Here is a 14,874-nt window from a genome sequence, read left to right as displayed (position 1 = left end):
ACATTTTGTTCCTACTAATCCTTTTATCCATTTAAATGATGACATGTGTTACATTACTATACTAAAATATCATTATATCTCATTAAATGAGAATTAAATGTTACACATATCACTATTTAATTTGGCAGAAAGATTTGTAGTAACAAAAATTAAAATGATATTTAATTTATTTTTTAAAGATCAAAACCTTGAAGGTGTTAAAAGAATTGGTAAAAAAACTGAAACTTGTAAGGAAGGAGCTGAGCTTAATCCTTCTTAATAAATGAAAGTTTTTTTTTTGCCACATATCAATCTCATGAATTTTGACACTTGTCATTTTGTGATATTTTTGAAATAAATATTATCCACCTATCAATTTTTGATTTGTTTCAATTTTTAAAATTAAAATCATATACTTACATATGTAAAGTATTAGATATTATATATATGATATTAAATTGCAATAAATACATTTTTTTATTTCTTATTTAAAGTTGTACATTAAAAATTATTTTCTATTTACATTTTAATTTAATGTTTAATCTTTTTTTTTAATCAACCCGTGTATTACACGAGTTTCACACCTAGTAAAGAAGAAACAAAAATGTTTTTGAAAATAAGATTAAATGATATTATTTATGTAAGTTTACATGTTTTAAAAAGTTCACTTCTTTTTGCCGAATTTTCATATATAAATAATAACTACAACTTCCATGCAATTTTTTTTTTTTTTTTTTTGTCAAATATGCCTTAACCAAATATCTTTTTCTTATAAATAATATATATATATATATATATATATATATATATATATATATATATATATATATATATATATACTAGGTGTGAAACCCGTGTAATACACGGGTTTTTTAAAAAAAAATTAATATATTTTGTTAAACATTACATGTTTTGTAGTATTAATTTAACATAAAGACAAAAAATATATAAACAATAAATTAACTATTTAGAAGTATAAATAAATAAAAAAACGTACGTATTTATAAAATGATGATGACAATAATGTTATAAACATTTAACATTGATTAAATAAAAATTGCTAAATATAAAAAACAAAATGATGAATAAGTAGGTAAGATAATAAAAACAAACATCGAAATAATGAGACTTATTTTTATGAATTACAAATTTCCAAAGACTTCTTTGAATACAACATTAGATGTCTTATTGGTAAGTTTACCATCTTTATCTAAAATTAATATTTTTAATCCATCTTTACTCTTCACTCTCGACAATGCAACATACAACTGGCCATGAGTAAATACTGGTTGTCTCAAAAACAACCCCACCTTCGATAATGATTGTCCTTGACTTTTATTTATTGTCATCGCAAAACATACAGCCAATGGGAATTGTCGTCTTTGAAATATGAAAGGAATCCTTTTATCCGAAGGCGTCAAAGACATTCTTGGAATAAACGTACGGTTTCCGATATTACTTCCAGATATTATCTCAGCTTCTATAACACGTTTGCCCAATGCAATAACCCGTAGCCTTGTTCCATTGCACAATCCAGATTTTTGATCAATATTTCTTAGTAACATAACTGGAACACCGACTTTTAATACCAACTTATGAATTGGCATACTTGAAGGTCTAAGACCATTTAGAACATCAGGGGAGTATAAAGTTTCATCGATGTTATCATGAACAAAATCTGCATGTGAAAGACTATCTGAACTTAAATACTCCTGTTGTGCTCCTGGAAATAATTTTAACAAACGCTCGTTAATCTCTTGAACGACTTCATTTTTCGGTGCAAGGATTGCTCTTTCTTGAAAATAAATCGGATTCTTGGCATTTTCAACGATAGAAGGATAGACAAATTCAATTAATGAACCAATAGGATCAGTAGAATCAACAATGAGAAGATCATCAGGAATATCAATAGTTGTCTCTCCATCATTTAAACCACCAACCTTTCCTTCTCCTATATCCAAAATCCATTTTGCAAAAGTTGTCGTTTCTTGAATATTGGATGCGAGAACACTTAACCTCATGTTTTTTGTTAATGTTAACACTTTGCAATTTGACCAAATGTAAGAGGAACATAATGAAGCATTAACAATCTCTTGCCTGCTTCCGTTAGGAATAACAGGTAGAATTTGTCTAAAATCTCCTCCAAAAACAATTGTTTTTCCTCCAAACGGCAACTTTGAGTTGGTACGAAGATCACAAGTGAATACATCTTTCATAGAACGATCCAAGGCTTCAAATGCATGCTTATGAATCATAGGTGCCTCGTCCCATATAATTAATGATGTTTTTTTTAACAATTCGGCTACATCACTGTCTTTCCCAAAAGAACAAAAAGAATCCTCTGTAAGATTTAGAGGAATTATAAAGCGTGAGTGTGTTGTTCTACCTCCTGTTAGTAACAACGAAGCAATACCACTTGAAGCAACATTTAGGACGATATCACCTTTAGATCTTAAAGATGCAGATAAAGTCTTCCAAAGGAAAGTTTTACCAGTACCTCCATAGCCATAAACAAAAAACACTCCTCCTTTTTTCTGTTTAACAGCTGTCATGATTTCATCAAAAATTGAGCGTTGTTCAATTGTTAATGACTCAAGTAGCTGATGAGATTCTTTTTGTAGAATCGTTATATCAAAATCTAACTCCTCAGTAATTAAACGATTGTTTGTAGAAGATACCAAATCGTAGAAGATACCAAATCATGATCAGGGTAAGGCATCCCAACAAAATCTCTTAGGCTTGAACTATTTTGGAGTAGAATTTTTTCAATCTCATATAGCGTCAAGTTTTTAATCTGATCATCATTAAGTGATAAACCTGTACAATAGTAAAGTTAATTTAAAAATAATTGTATAATTATTCATATGAAAAATATATAAATAACGTGTGTAATGTAAATAATGGAAAAAATAATAATACCTGGAGTCTTTAATCTTATTCGTTGATTGTAGAGAATTCCATCAGATAAGTATTGCCAAGTATTTTCCCAGACATAATATGGTCTAGACAAACTATTAGACTTTAGCATAGTTGCAAATAGAAACCGTAAATAATAACCAGATCCTGAGTGACTTGCTTCCTCGATGGCATCAATATATTCTCTATCATCTTCTAAAAGTCCAAGCGCATAACATGCATCTCTAAAAGTAGGACAGACTTGTCCATTAACCTTGCGAATATCTTCAAATGATTTCGGCCCTTCGACTTTATTTAAAAGAATTCTCAAGAAATATGCTTCACCCAAATTAGGCGAGACTGTGTGAATTGTTCCAATAGAAAACCCTTGTTTTCTTGGCTCCCAACAACGATCTTCCTGTTTCCATACAAATTTTGTAGGAAACTCAACATAAGAAAGTTTTCGTGCATCAGCATTATGTTCATTACAGCTCATCCAAGATAAGAACATCGAAGAAGAAACCGATTGTTTATTGACGACATCTTCAATATCATCGTCTGCTCCATATACAATATTTTGTTTTCCAGGAAGATGGAATGGAAGCCTTACAACAGAAGGATATCTGTAATGAACATCAAATGCAAATATACGCCATGAAGCTTCACATGCAGACAAATACCTACAATCATAGTAGTTTTGTATTTCATCAACAGAAACATCATCATTATCATCTCCGTTGTTTTGAACAACTGCAACAGTAGCCCAATCAGGACCCTTGTTAATATATTTAAACAAATATTTGATGGAAGCCGCTTGATTGCACCACTCAACATTAATGTGAGCCTGATATCTTTTCAAAAGGGCTTTATGATATGGAACGACACTTCTGTTGTCTAACCTAACACCAGACTTTTCAACAAAAGATCCATCATTACGTCTCCTATATATAGGATAACCATCAGAATCGACTGAGGTATTTTCTAAGAATGACTTTGGGAAATTTTTTGAACACTTTTTGTCAATCATGCATGGGCATTTAGGATTATCAGAACCACATGGACCATGCATCATAAACTCACTGACAAGTGCATACAATTCTGGATCATTTTCTTTGTTTGCAATTTCAGCCGAAATAACTCGATCAATATGTTCAACAGTTGGGAGTTTGTAATCAGAATGCATGAATAAACATATATGTGCATGAGGCAGACCGCGCTTTTGAAACTCCACAGTATAAACAACTGTAAATTATTAAAATAAATATAATATTATAATATAATAAAAAACATAATGATAAAAAGTATTGTTGTATTATAAGGTACCTGCTTGGACCCGACCCAATAACGCTTTTTTCTTTAAGTCTTTAATCAAAGAATTCAACTTGATTTTGAATAATCTGGAAAGGATATCGGGCCTATCTTCGGGATTAAGTGTGGTGTCAGCAAGAAACCTTTTAATTTCAGGCCACTTTGGATTGCATGTTACGGTTATGAAAAAATCTGGGTATCCAAACCACTTACAAAGCGACATGGCATCTAAATAGTTTTGCATCATGTAGCGTGCACCACCCGTAAATGAAGAAGGCAAGATAACACGTTTTCCGATGTTGGAAATATCAGTACGACCATCACTTTGTACGTTTCGTAATGTTTCATACGATTCACATCTAAGAACTTTTTGCTGATTACGTATGTAATATAGTCTCTCAGTTTCAATCATCGTATAAGCATCAACCAAAAATTGTTGAAAAAGCCTTCGTGAATTAAGAATTAATGAAAAAACATTAACTCTGTCTTGAATTCTATAAGAAAAGAATTCTCTCATTGTACAGTTACGACGTTTGCTATTCGTTGAATCATCAAAATCTCTGTGAGGGATGTCAACTCTATATCCATCATCCCCATATGGAAATAGTAGTGGATACTGAAGAGCAAGGTACGAAGGATGTAATTCGTTTATACGTTGTAGACTTCCTGATTTAGTTTTTACGATGATATCTCTGTTATCAATTGCATCACCAATATCACCAACAATTAAAGCAGCAACTTCAGAAGCAGAAGGTAAGTTATATGTCCTTCCATCTTGTTGCCTTCTTCCTATAAGACGTAACTTTACATCTATATGAGGATTTTCATCAAAACAATCTCTGACCATTCTATAACACTTAACCAACTCATTCGTTGAATCCAACATGTCCTTCAAAAACTGTATAATTTCGATATCAAAAGAATGAGAAGTTGATGTGCACCCTTCTTTTTGTGTACTGTTAAGAATAACGGTTATATGTAAAATTTAGCAAGTTAATAATTATATGAAATATATAAAATTAATGGTTTATAAAAAACGTATAAAGAAATACCTGAACGCTTGTTGTCGATTTGAAACTTCATTTTCAGTATCATATATGTATAATTGCGAAAACTTTGGTTTCGATCCATCTATAGGTAGAAGACTTCCCATGCAATGATAATTTTGACCACTAAGTCTAAAAACATATGGAGCATTGCCTTTGTTAATTGAAGAATCAACTTTTCCACCCATTAAAGTAAAGGAAAACATCGAATTGAATCGACGGATGTTCTTCATGAAATTTTTTCCTTTTGGATCAACAACACGAAAGAGATTTTCATAATTTTTAGGCGGTTCTTTTAGTTGAGGAAGCTCGACCTTTCCATTGCCACAACAAAGGGAAAAAGAAGTTTTCTTTCCAGAAGCATTGCCTTTACGTGCTTCATCCCTCCATAACTGTGCATGACACATCGTACACACAAAAGTCTGATCACCATGGTCCAAGTAATCTGTTTAATAAAAATGTATGATAAAGTTTGAACTAAATTAATGTTTAGATGAGTAATAGTTTATAAAGAAAGGTGGATGATAAATTTAAATTAAATGTTACCTTTTGTGGCACCTGAAGTTAAAGTTAGTTTATGGATTTGTTGATCACGAAACTCTTCTTCTGACGTTAGGTCGAAAATGGGTATGTGAGTAGTATTTAGAAACTTCCTTTTTTTATTTATATTTTTGCGCAATAAATTGTTGGAATAGTCTCGAGTGATTGAAGATGAAGTCATAGGTCTCATGTCACGACACAAGACTGAACATTCTCCGTTGACTAAAAATAAAAGTATGATATTTAGTATTAAATTTATAAAGTAAATTGATAAAAATGAAAAAATAAAAATGCATACATATTATAATAATATGTATACCATATATAGTAAGAAACAATATGCTGGATAAAAGCGTAGTTATACCATTGGTAATGTTGGACAACGGAGTTCTTGTAGTAAAATTAGAAGCGTCTTCAAAACGTTCTTGATGACGACCATTATTACCTATAATTGTAATATATGTTAATATAAATATGTATTAATTATGGAATAATAAAGAAACACATATAAGAACATAATATTTATTAAAATATTTATAATAACTATAGATGGATAAAATAAAAGAAGTAAGATGATATATATGATATACCAATTGGCATGGTGGATATGTGATTGGATTTTCTTTTATCCAAATAATTTTTCCTTTCTTTTCGTTTGTCTTTGGCGTTGTGTGATAATGGAGTATCGATATAGATATTGGAAGTAGATTGAACACGTGTTTGTTGATATCCATATGAAGAAGTTGTGGTGACATTTTGATTGTTACCACCATGATATGCCAACTTGTTTGATGATGGTGTTTGAATGTTGGTAGTTATATTAGAAATGACTGTAAAAAAATAAAGAATATGTAAGTTACAGTACACATAACATTTATCTTAAGATAAGATAAATAAGAAAAATATAAAAAAATAAATGTAATCATATAATTACACGTACTATATAAGGGATTTATGAAATACCAATGTTAAAAAAATTGAAATAAATTTTGACCGTGCTAGGTATTAGGTGTGAAATTATAACAATATCTTAATGAAATATAAATTGTAATGTATAGAAGAGTATAGGTAAAAGACAATAGGATTTCAGAATTTGGGGAATGTGTATAAAATAAAATATGTTTAAAATGCAATAAAAACCGGTGTCATAGGAATAAAAAGACATACCAGACGGCGTTGTTGATAAATGATTGGATCTTTTCTTATCCAAATATAATTTTCTAAGTTTTCTGTTCTCTTTGGCAGCAACAGACAATGGATTCTTAATATTAAAAGTTGAAGTAGATTGGAAATTTGTATGTTGATATGCATATGATATATTTGGATTGACATTTTCATTATCGATGCGAACATATGTAGAATTGGTTGAACGGGGTGAATGTTGTTGAGCAATACCTACAATGTATATATAATATTAAGAATGTGTTATTACATGATGTGATAGTTATGTGATATAATACATCATAAGATATAAAATAATATTTGCACAACATAAGTCAAATATAAAACATGATTGAAAATAAAAGTAAATTGGGTTATATATAAAAAATTACCAATTGACGTGGTGGACATAAGATTGGATCTTCTATTTTCCAAATATAATTTTCTATGTCTTCGTTTATCTTTATGCTCATTTGAATTCATATCGTCTGTGTAGCTTAAGAACAAAAAGCAATTTATGTAATAAAAAATTATATTGACCATAATATTCAACAAAAAGATAGAAATAGAAAGATAGTTATACAGAGTGATAATGAGATCGAGAAAGATAGAAAAACTTTACTAATAATAATCGACAAAGCACAAATTAGGCAAGGGCAAAGACGATAGAGGGATTGATGAGCACTCCGGTGGTAGCAACGCTGTTAACCGATGACAATTTCAGTAATTTCACGACCCTGTTGGTGACAACGGCGATATTAGGATTCAAAGTCACATGTGTCTTAATTGAATGACGTATAAAAATAAACGACTTATAAAATTTTAGTGATGTAATCGGGCTGTCAATAATGAACTTAATGCAACTATAACATAACAATGATAAAAAAAATAATATATTATAATAAATTGGTTGCAAGCAAGTACTCGTAATTATCACCCAGCTTTAATTGCGAAATAAACCAACCCAACATCATATACAAACTAAATAAATAAAATATTTATATTTTATTTCCGTGTATAAATTATTTATTGAAAGTATTTTACTCCAATTGATAATAGGCTTTTTGACCGATAGATTACAATTGCTTTATTTTATAAGGAATACATTAAATGATTAAATACTAAAACAGAGAGAAAATGAGAGTGTGAGAATAACACCTGTAAATAAAAGACACGGTAGGAGGAAGCCGTCTCCGATTCAATGAAATGGAAGAACTGGTCAGGTGTAGCAGAAGTGTACTAAAGTGTAGGATGATGTTGAGCACCGAGGTGGTGCCGACAAACTAATCGGAGCGGAGATGGGTTCAGCAACAACGTCGTTGACGAAAACAAAATGTATTTTTTGTTTAATTAGGGTTTCATCTTTTTTCTTCGAGATTAGCTTCTCAAATTTTCTGATCATCGATTATTGTTAAGTTTAGGGCTTAATATTTTATGAAGTATTGCGTAAATAGAAAGTAAAATACAACATTATTTTGGGTTTATTTGTAGAGATTTAGTTTCTAAAAATCACGAATTGGTTTTGATTTTTTCAGTTAATTTTCATGAGATTGTGATGCATAGTTGTATGATTCGCTTTTTATTAATGATAAAATGATAAATGGAGGGTCCATAAAGTTAGCAAGATATGTGGGATGGTGCTAATTCGTCGGTATGGCTAAATTTATTTGGGTTAAAGGGCTTTGTTCTAGGGTTTGTGAGTAATAATGTCGATTTAGTTATGTGTATAATAATTATACTGATAAGTTATAGACAATGGTAACCAACTTTGTCGATTTAGGTATGTATTTATGCCATGTTGAATAAATTTCCACATACGATTACTGCCATGTGTATTTGGAGTACCTTGCTACAAGGGCATAAATGTCCACACAGATAAAGCAGCATCAACTGCACCCCTTCCTTGCTACAACTTTGGAGTACCTAGCTACAACTTTGGGGTCCCGCAAACAGCTGGAGATTGCAGAATTTGATGAGTGATTGTTGATAATTCCAAAGGTTTTTATTAGTATTATTAAAATTTGAAAAATATATAATTAAATTTTGTATGAATGGTGATAATTTTATTTTTTGATAATGCTCAGGATCTTGCTGTGAATGCTGTAAAGGATGCGACTGATTTGGTGGCTAAGTAGCATGCATATCACCACAGTGCACAAACTAAGAAAATTCATCAATTTTATAATGTACAATATGAAAAAAAATTTGTAAAGAAGAAATTCTATTATGTACAATATGAAAATAGTCTGTAAATTTAATTAATATGGTGTAATGGAATTATTATTTTGTAAAATAAAGTTGTAATTTAGTTGGGTATTGTTTTGTAGTTTTCTTTTGTTATGTTGGAAAAAAAAAGGGCCGCATAAAGCCTTGAACTAACACACACTGTACGTTTGAATTCGTAATATTAAGAATTTTGCAGTTTATATATGCAATATTATATGAGTTATTTTGTAGATTATTAGGTCAAAATTATGTGACATAATTTTTATAATTTGATGGCAGAGAAAAAACCAAAACAAAAAGGTATTTATACACGGAAATTCAACATTCTTTCTCCCTCATTTGCATACCGTAAATTTAATAAAATACCGTTGTGAAGATTTGCCAAAGACAATAAGGACAGTTCTGTTAATAAAGCTAATAAAAGGGAAATTACGTAAAATTGTATAGGATGACACTGTGATTTATTAAAAATATTAAATTTATAGCTTACATATAATATGACATAATTAGGAAATTAGATGCTATAGTATACATATAAATTTAATAAAATGATAGATATTTAAATATGAGTTTTGATTCTGAAAGCATCAAAGTAATGTGTAGGCGGCTGTTAAATGAAAGTAGGTTGCTATAAACGCAATTTTTTATAATAAAAGGGTAATTAGGTAAATTTAAAATTCCATTAATGTAGTTACATTTCCCTTTCACATACAATATCATATGCAGGTTTAAAATGGACATTTATGCCCTTGATTCCATTTTTCACAGATTTTATACAAATTTATTTAAAAAAAGGTCATAAATGGAAAGAATCATGAAGTCAATACCGTTGTAGATATTTTCATTGCCAAAATGAGAACACCTCAACATACAAAAGGATTCAAATAGTAGAGTTATATAATCAGGGACAAATGCACCAAAAAGATAAAAAATATATATAAACTTTGCATTGATTCAATAATAAACTGCTTTGCAAAATAAGGTAATCATTAAACCAAAATGGATCAAACCATATATTGTTATGAACAAACACAAAGAAAACAATACTGCTGTTTAGTAGAAGCTACCACAAGGAAACATCCAAAACCCAATTACGTTATTCAATTAAAAAAGTAAAAGATAACACAAATGAGTATTCATAGTTTACCAAGCAAAAAATTTAGAAATCCAAAATAATATGCAAGTAAAAGAAGGAAATATAAAAAAAATATCTTAGAAGAAAGCAATGATTAGCAAAGAACGATTGTTGTTTAGGATCATTTTTCCACCTTAGGAATCAACAATTTGGTTGTTATTCCAGCTTTGTCATTGTCAACACGGGATGCATTAGGTTTTGTTGCAGATTCATAAACATCATCATCAAGATCATAAATATCTACGAGTTTACGTTTGACACTTGTAGGTGGAGAATTGAGGTTGTTGGTGGCGGTTACTGATGATGGACTTGTACTATTACCAGATGGAATATTTGACACAGGAGTATTATCATCAGTGTGGGAATTAACATCCTAAAATTAAAAAGAGAAAATAAGATAAATTATTAATGAAAATGATATATATATATATATATATATATATATATATATATATATATATATATATATATATATATATATATAAAACATAAAAGTGTTGATTACCTTACAACCCACTGTGTCTTGAGATGCAAATTCTGAGCCAACTGCATTAACAGAATCATTATCCATATCCTATAATATTACGGGTAAAAAAAAATTGCTACATTAAGGATTCTATGAAATATTATGTAGTAAAGTAATCAAATTATGGTGTATTTTTACCTGTTCAATGATATTCTTTTTCTCAATGTTTTCCAAAGCAACAATAATGTCGAAATTATCTGTTATCTTGGAAATGTTGTAATAACGACCAAATTTTGAGGAATTCAAAGTCTTGACAACGATCTTAAAAGCCAATTTTTTATTGAGCATGGCGTTCAACTCATTTGGAAAGTCACTTGGGTTGTCGAACTAAAAAAATTAGTAGTAAACAATATGAATTAAATAAATGTTTTAAAAACAACATTAATTTAGCAATATGGTATTGATTATAAAATACATATACCCTTTCATATTTTGATATTAATTCAGCAGCAGATATTTTCAGAAGGTTTCTTACTTCACGATCAAACATTGTAAGACTGACCACTCCAACTAAACCTTGAACTCGAACTTTGATCATGTAACTTAAAAAGAACATATATAAACATAAATTTGTAACATTAAAAATAAATTTAAAATCATTGAATTAGAATATATTAAGTTTTTATTTGTTACATACCTTGGTTCAGCAATAACATCTTTGCCTTTGCAATCTTTTTTTGGACAAAACATCATCTTTTTCTCTTCAAAGCGGTCCAAGTCATTGACCGCCTCATTTGGAACATCCATTAAAATAACCTTTGACTTGCATTTTGTACACGCATTATAGTACCAAGTCCGCATATCTTCAAACATCTTTATTGTTCCAAGAATTACCGCACAATTTCCCTATGATAGTAGGTGTATATGGGGTCGATTAATATTATAGTATTGGATTAATTAAATTAACAGGGGATGAATTATGTACCTCATTCAATTCGTGAATAGTCGATATTTTGTAAAAGGAGTTCTTTTGAAGAAAATCATCATGTAGTGAATACATGATTGATGATCCCGATGCACGTGAGACCGAAGAACACGAAGAGGTTTTTCTTGCTTGTAAACTATTTTTTTAGAATTTTAATAAATATTATATATCATAAATAAGAGTTAATAAAATATTGAGTTGAAATGAAAAATCATTTGGAAAATTCATGAAACCTTTTTTTGAAAGCAGTTATCTCGACAATGTTGTCCTCAATAAAAAGCTTTGTAGCTAAGTAGGTGTTGTTGACATATGGACGCTCTGAAATGGATATTTTAATTTTTGTATGAATGTTAACAATTTCATAAAACCAAGATTTTGATAATAGAAATATTACAAATTAGTATCATGGTAATACGTACCTCGGATTTTCTTGAATTTAGCAAGTTGAATAATCATTACAAAATGACCATGATGCTTTGAAACATATGCAACAATTTCATCTGCATAACGTCCCCATAGAGTAACAAAAACTTCATGTCCTCTGTAAAAAGAAATAAAATTAAAAAACAAAGCATCATTACAATATTAAATATATTTATAAAGAATGAAACTCACTCTAAATCCTCCATTTTTAGTGTGATTTTCTGCTCCTGTTTGTCTTTTGGAGGTTCCAATGGAAAACATTGGAAAACGTTTCCTATAATATCTATATTATATAAAATGAAAAGTGTAAGGATGTATCTGTTATTGTGTAAAAATTAAAGTTAGATAAGTTAATCCATTAACAAAGGCATTTTAGGAATACACTAACCAAATGACAAATTGGCTTGGATCGAATTAGAATGAAGTTGTTTGAAATCAATGAAAGCAAAGGAATTCCGGGGGCCACAAAAGTCTTTGCATTTAATAACCTTAGTGCTATACTGGAAATAGAGTTTATGTGGACCATCAACAAACTTTATAATACCATTATTTAACCCTATTGTGGGTTTTTGAATGTAGTAATCACCGTATTCTTCCAAATTATTTCCTTGTAGGTATGAAAATGGTTTATCCACATTACATTCAATTTTGGCGCCCTATAAATAGATGAAAAAAATATAATAATAAGTTATAGTATACATAAAAATAATTATAACTTAACATGTATAAAGTAATAATATTAAAACAAAAAACTAAAAAAATCCATAATACCCTTTCGTCCATCAATATCATTCCAATCATACGAATCTGTTTCCACAGACGAATGATTCGAACCTTGATCGTGTAGTCATCTTGTGCAAGTGTCAAGTCACTGATCATGGTAACGTTGGTGTTTTCCATTACGCTGTAAACCAAATGTAGTAACGAAGATAAGTTGTTATATAATAGAGAACTACTATAAATAATTGATAAAAATAATTTTAAAAAGCATGATGACTAATGATTATTCATAGTTTACCAAGGACAAGAAGGACAGTTCTGTTAACAAAGCTAATAAAAGGGTAATTACGTAAAATTGTATAGGATGACAGTGTGACTTTTTAAAATTAGTAAATTTATAGCTTACATATAAAATGACATAATTAGGAAATAAGATGCTATAGTATACATATAAATCTAATAAAATGGTAGATATGTAAATATCTGTTTTCTTTTGTTATGTTGGAAAAAAAAAAGGGCCACATAAAGCCTTGAACTAACACACACTGTACGTCTAAATTCGTAATATTAAGAATTTTGCAGTTTATATATGCAATATTATATGAGTTATTTTGACTTTTATTAGTTTCCATTAATGTAGTTACATTTCCCTTTCACATACAATATCATATGCAGGTCTAAAATGGACATTTATGCCCTTTCACATACAATATCATATAAACGAAGGTCGAAGGTGGCAGGACTTAGGGGCCTGTTTTTCTCAATAGAATGGTCATAATAGAGATTATTGTTTTGTAGGCCCATATAACATTGACCTACATCTTTTGTGTAATGCCATATGTGATATAATTTTTATAATTTGATGGCAGAGAAAAAACCAAAACAAAAAGGTATTTATACACGGAAATTCAACATTCTTTCTCCCTCATTTGCATACCGTAAATTTAATAAAATACCGTTGTGAAGATTTGCCAAAGACAATAAGGACAGTTCTGTTAATAAAGCTAATAAAAGGGAAATTACGTAAAATTGTAAAGGATGATACTGTGACTTATTAAAAATATTAAATTTATAGCTTACATATAATATGACATAATAAAAGGGTAATTAGGTAAATTTTAGTTTCCATTAATGTAGTTACATTTCCCTTTCACATACAATATCATATGCAGGTCTAAAATGGACATTTATGCCCTTGATATTGTCTTTCACAGATTTTATACAAATTTATTTACAAAAAGGTCATAAATGGAAAGAATCATGAAGTCAATACCGTTGTACATATAAATCTAATAAAATGGTAGATATGTAAATATCTGTTTTGATTCTTAAAGCATGAAAATAATGTAAATATCAGTTTATTTTTTTCACGAGATTGTTTTTCTTCAAAAGATGTAGTAACCTCTACAGATGTAGTAAAGTGAACCATTCCTAGTTTAAGGGATACTGCAATTCTGCATATCATATATGCTTTTTAAAAAACCTCTTATCTGTTTGGATTCGATTATTGCCAGAAAAACATATATCCAACTGAAACTCTAAAATTAAAGCTTATAATATCTCTCAAGAAATTAAACTTTGATCATCTGTATTAATTTAGCATCTATATAAACTTGAACTAAAGCATTTGAAATTTTTTGAAAAATGGAAAAAGGAACAAAGAATATGTTAAAATCTTCAACAAATTACTCTATGAAAAGATTGATCAATTTCGAACAGATAATATAATTTGTTATCCGAACTTAACAGTACCCATTATTTATGTTGATAAAAAAAGTAGAGAAACAAAAAAATAATAACAATACTTGAGATAGGATCTTAAACAGATAAGTTTTTAACTTCGACAAAGGATCTAAATCCCATCCACTTTCAAAGATTCAAACAAAAAGATAAAAAAAATGCAGGAAAAAGATAAAAAATATATATATACACAAAATTTGCATTGATTCAACAATAAACTGCTTTGCAAACTAAGTTAATCATTAAACCA

General features: G+C 29.3%; 1 protein-coding gene across 1 annotated transcript; it reads right to left on the bottom strand.

The window, feature by feature from the left end:
- Window positions 1-1,121: 1,121 nt before the first annotated feature.
- On the bottom strand, window positions 1,122-13,064 carry LOC145003035 (uncharacterized). The gene is made up of 22 exons (XM_078962197.1): window positions 12,936-13,064; window positions 12,553-12,820; window positions 12,357-12,447; window positions 12,161-12,282; window positions 11,975-12,059; window positions 11,742-11,877; window positions 11,454-11,662; window positions 11,238-11,358; window positions 10,955-11,143; window positions 10,796-10,864; window positions 10,424-10,663; window positions 9,503-9,609; window positions 7,322-7,425; window positions 6,936-7,163; window positions 6,359-6,598; window positions 6,133-6,213; window positions 5,775-5,990; window positions 5,235-5,673; window positions 4,198-5,138; window positions 2,899-4,116; window positions 2,675-2,796; window positions 1,122-2,579 (listed from the first exon to the last, which is right to left on the bottom strand). Exons 1-22 carry the CDS (start codon window positions 13,062-13,064, stop codon window positions 1,122-1,124), a joined length of 6,813 nt encoding a protein of 2,270 aa, XP_078818323.1.
- Window positions 13,065-14,874: the final 1,810 nt, after the last annotated feature.

The sequence above is a fragment of the Lactuca saligna genome, chromosome 6 (genome assembly GCF_052625555.1).
Source record: "Lactuca saligna cultivar CGN05327 chromosome 6, ASM5262555v1, whole genome shotgun sequence".
Lineage (NCBI taxonomy): Eukaryota > Viridiplantae > Streptophyta > Magnoliopsida > Asterales > Asteraceae > Lactuca > Lactuca saligna.
Note: the sequence above shows the minus strand (reverse complement) of the source record. Positions and strands in the feature narration are given on the sequence as shown.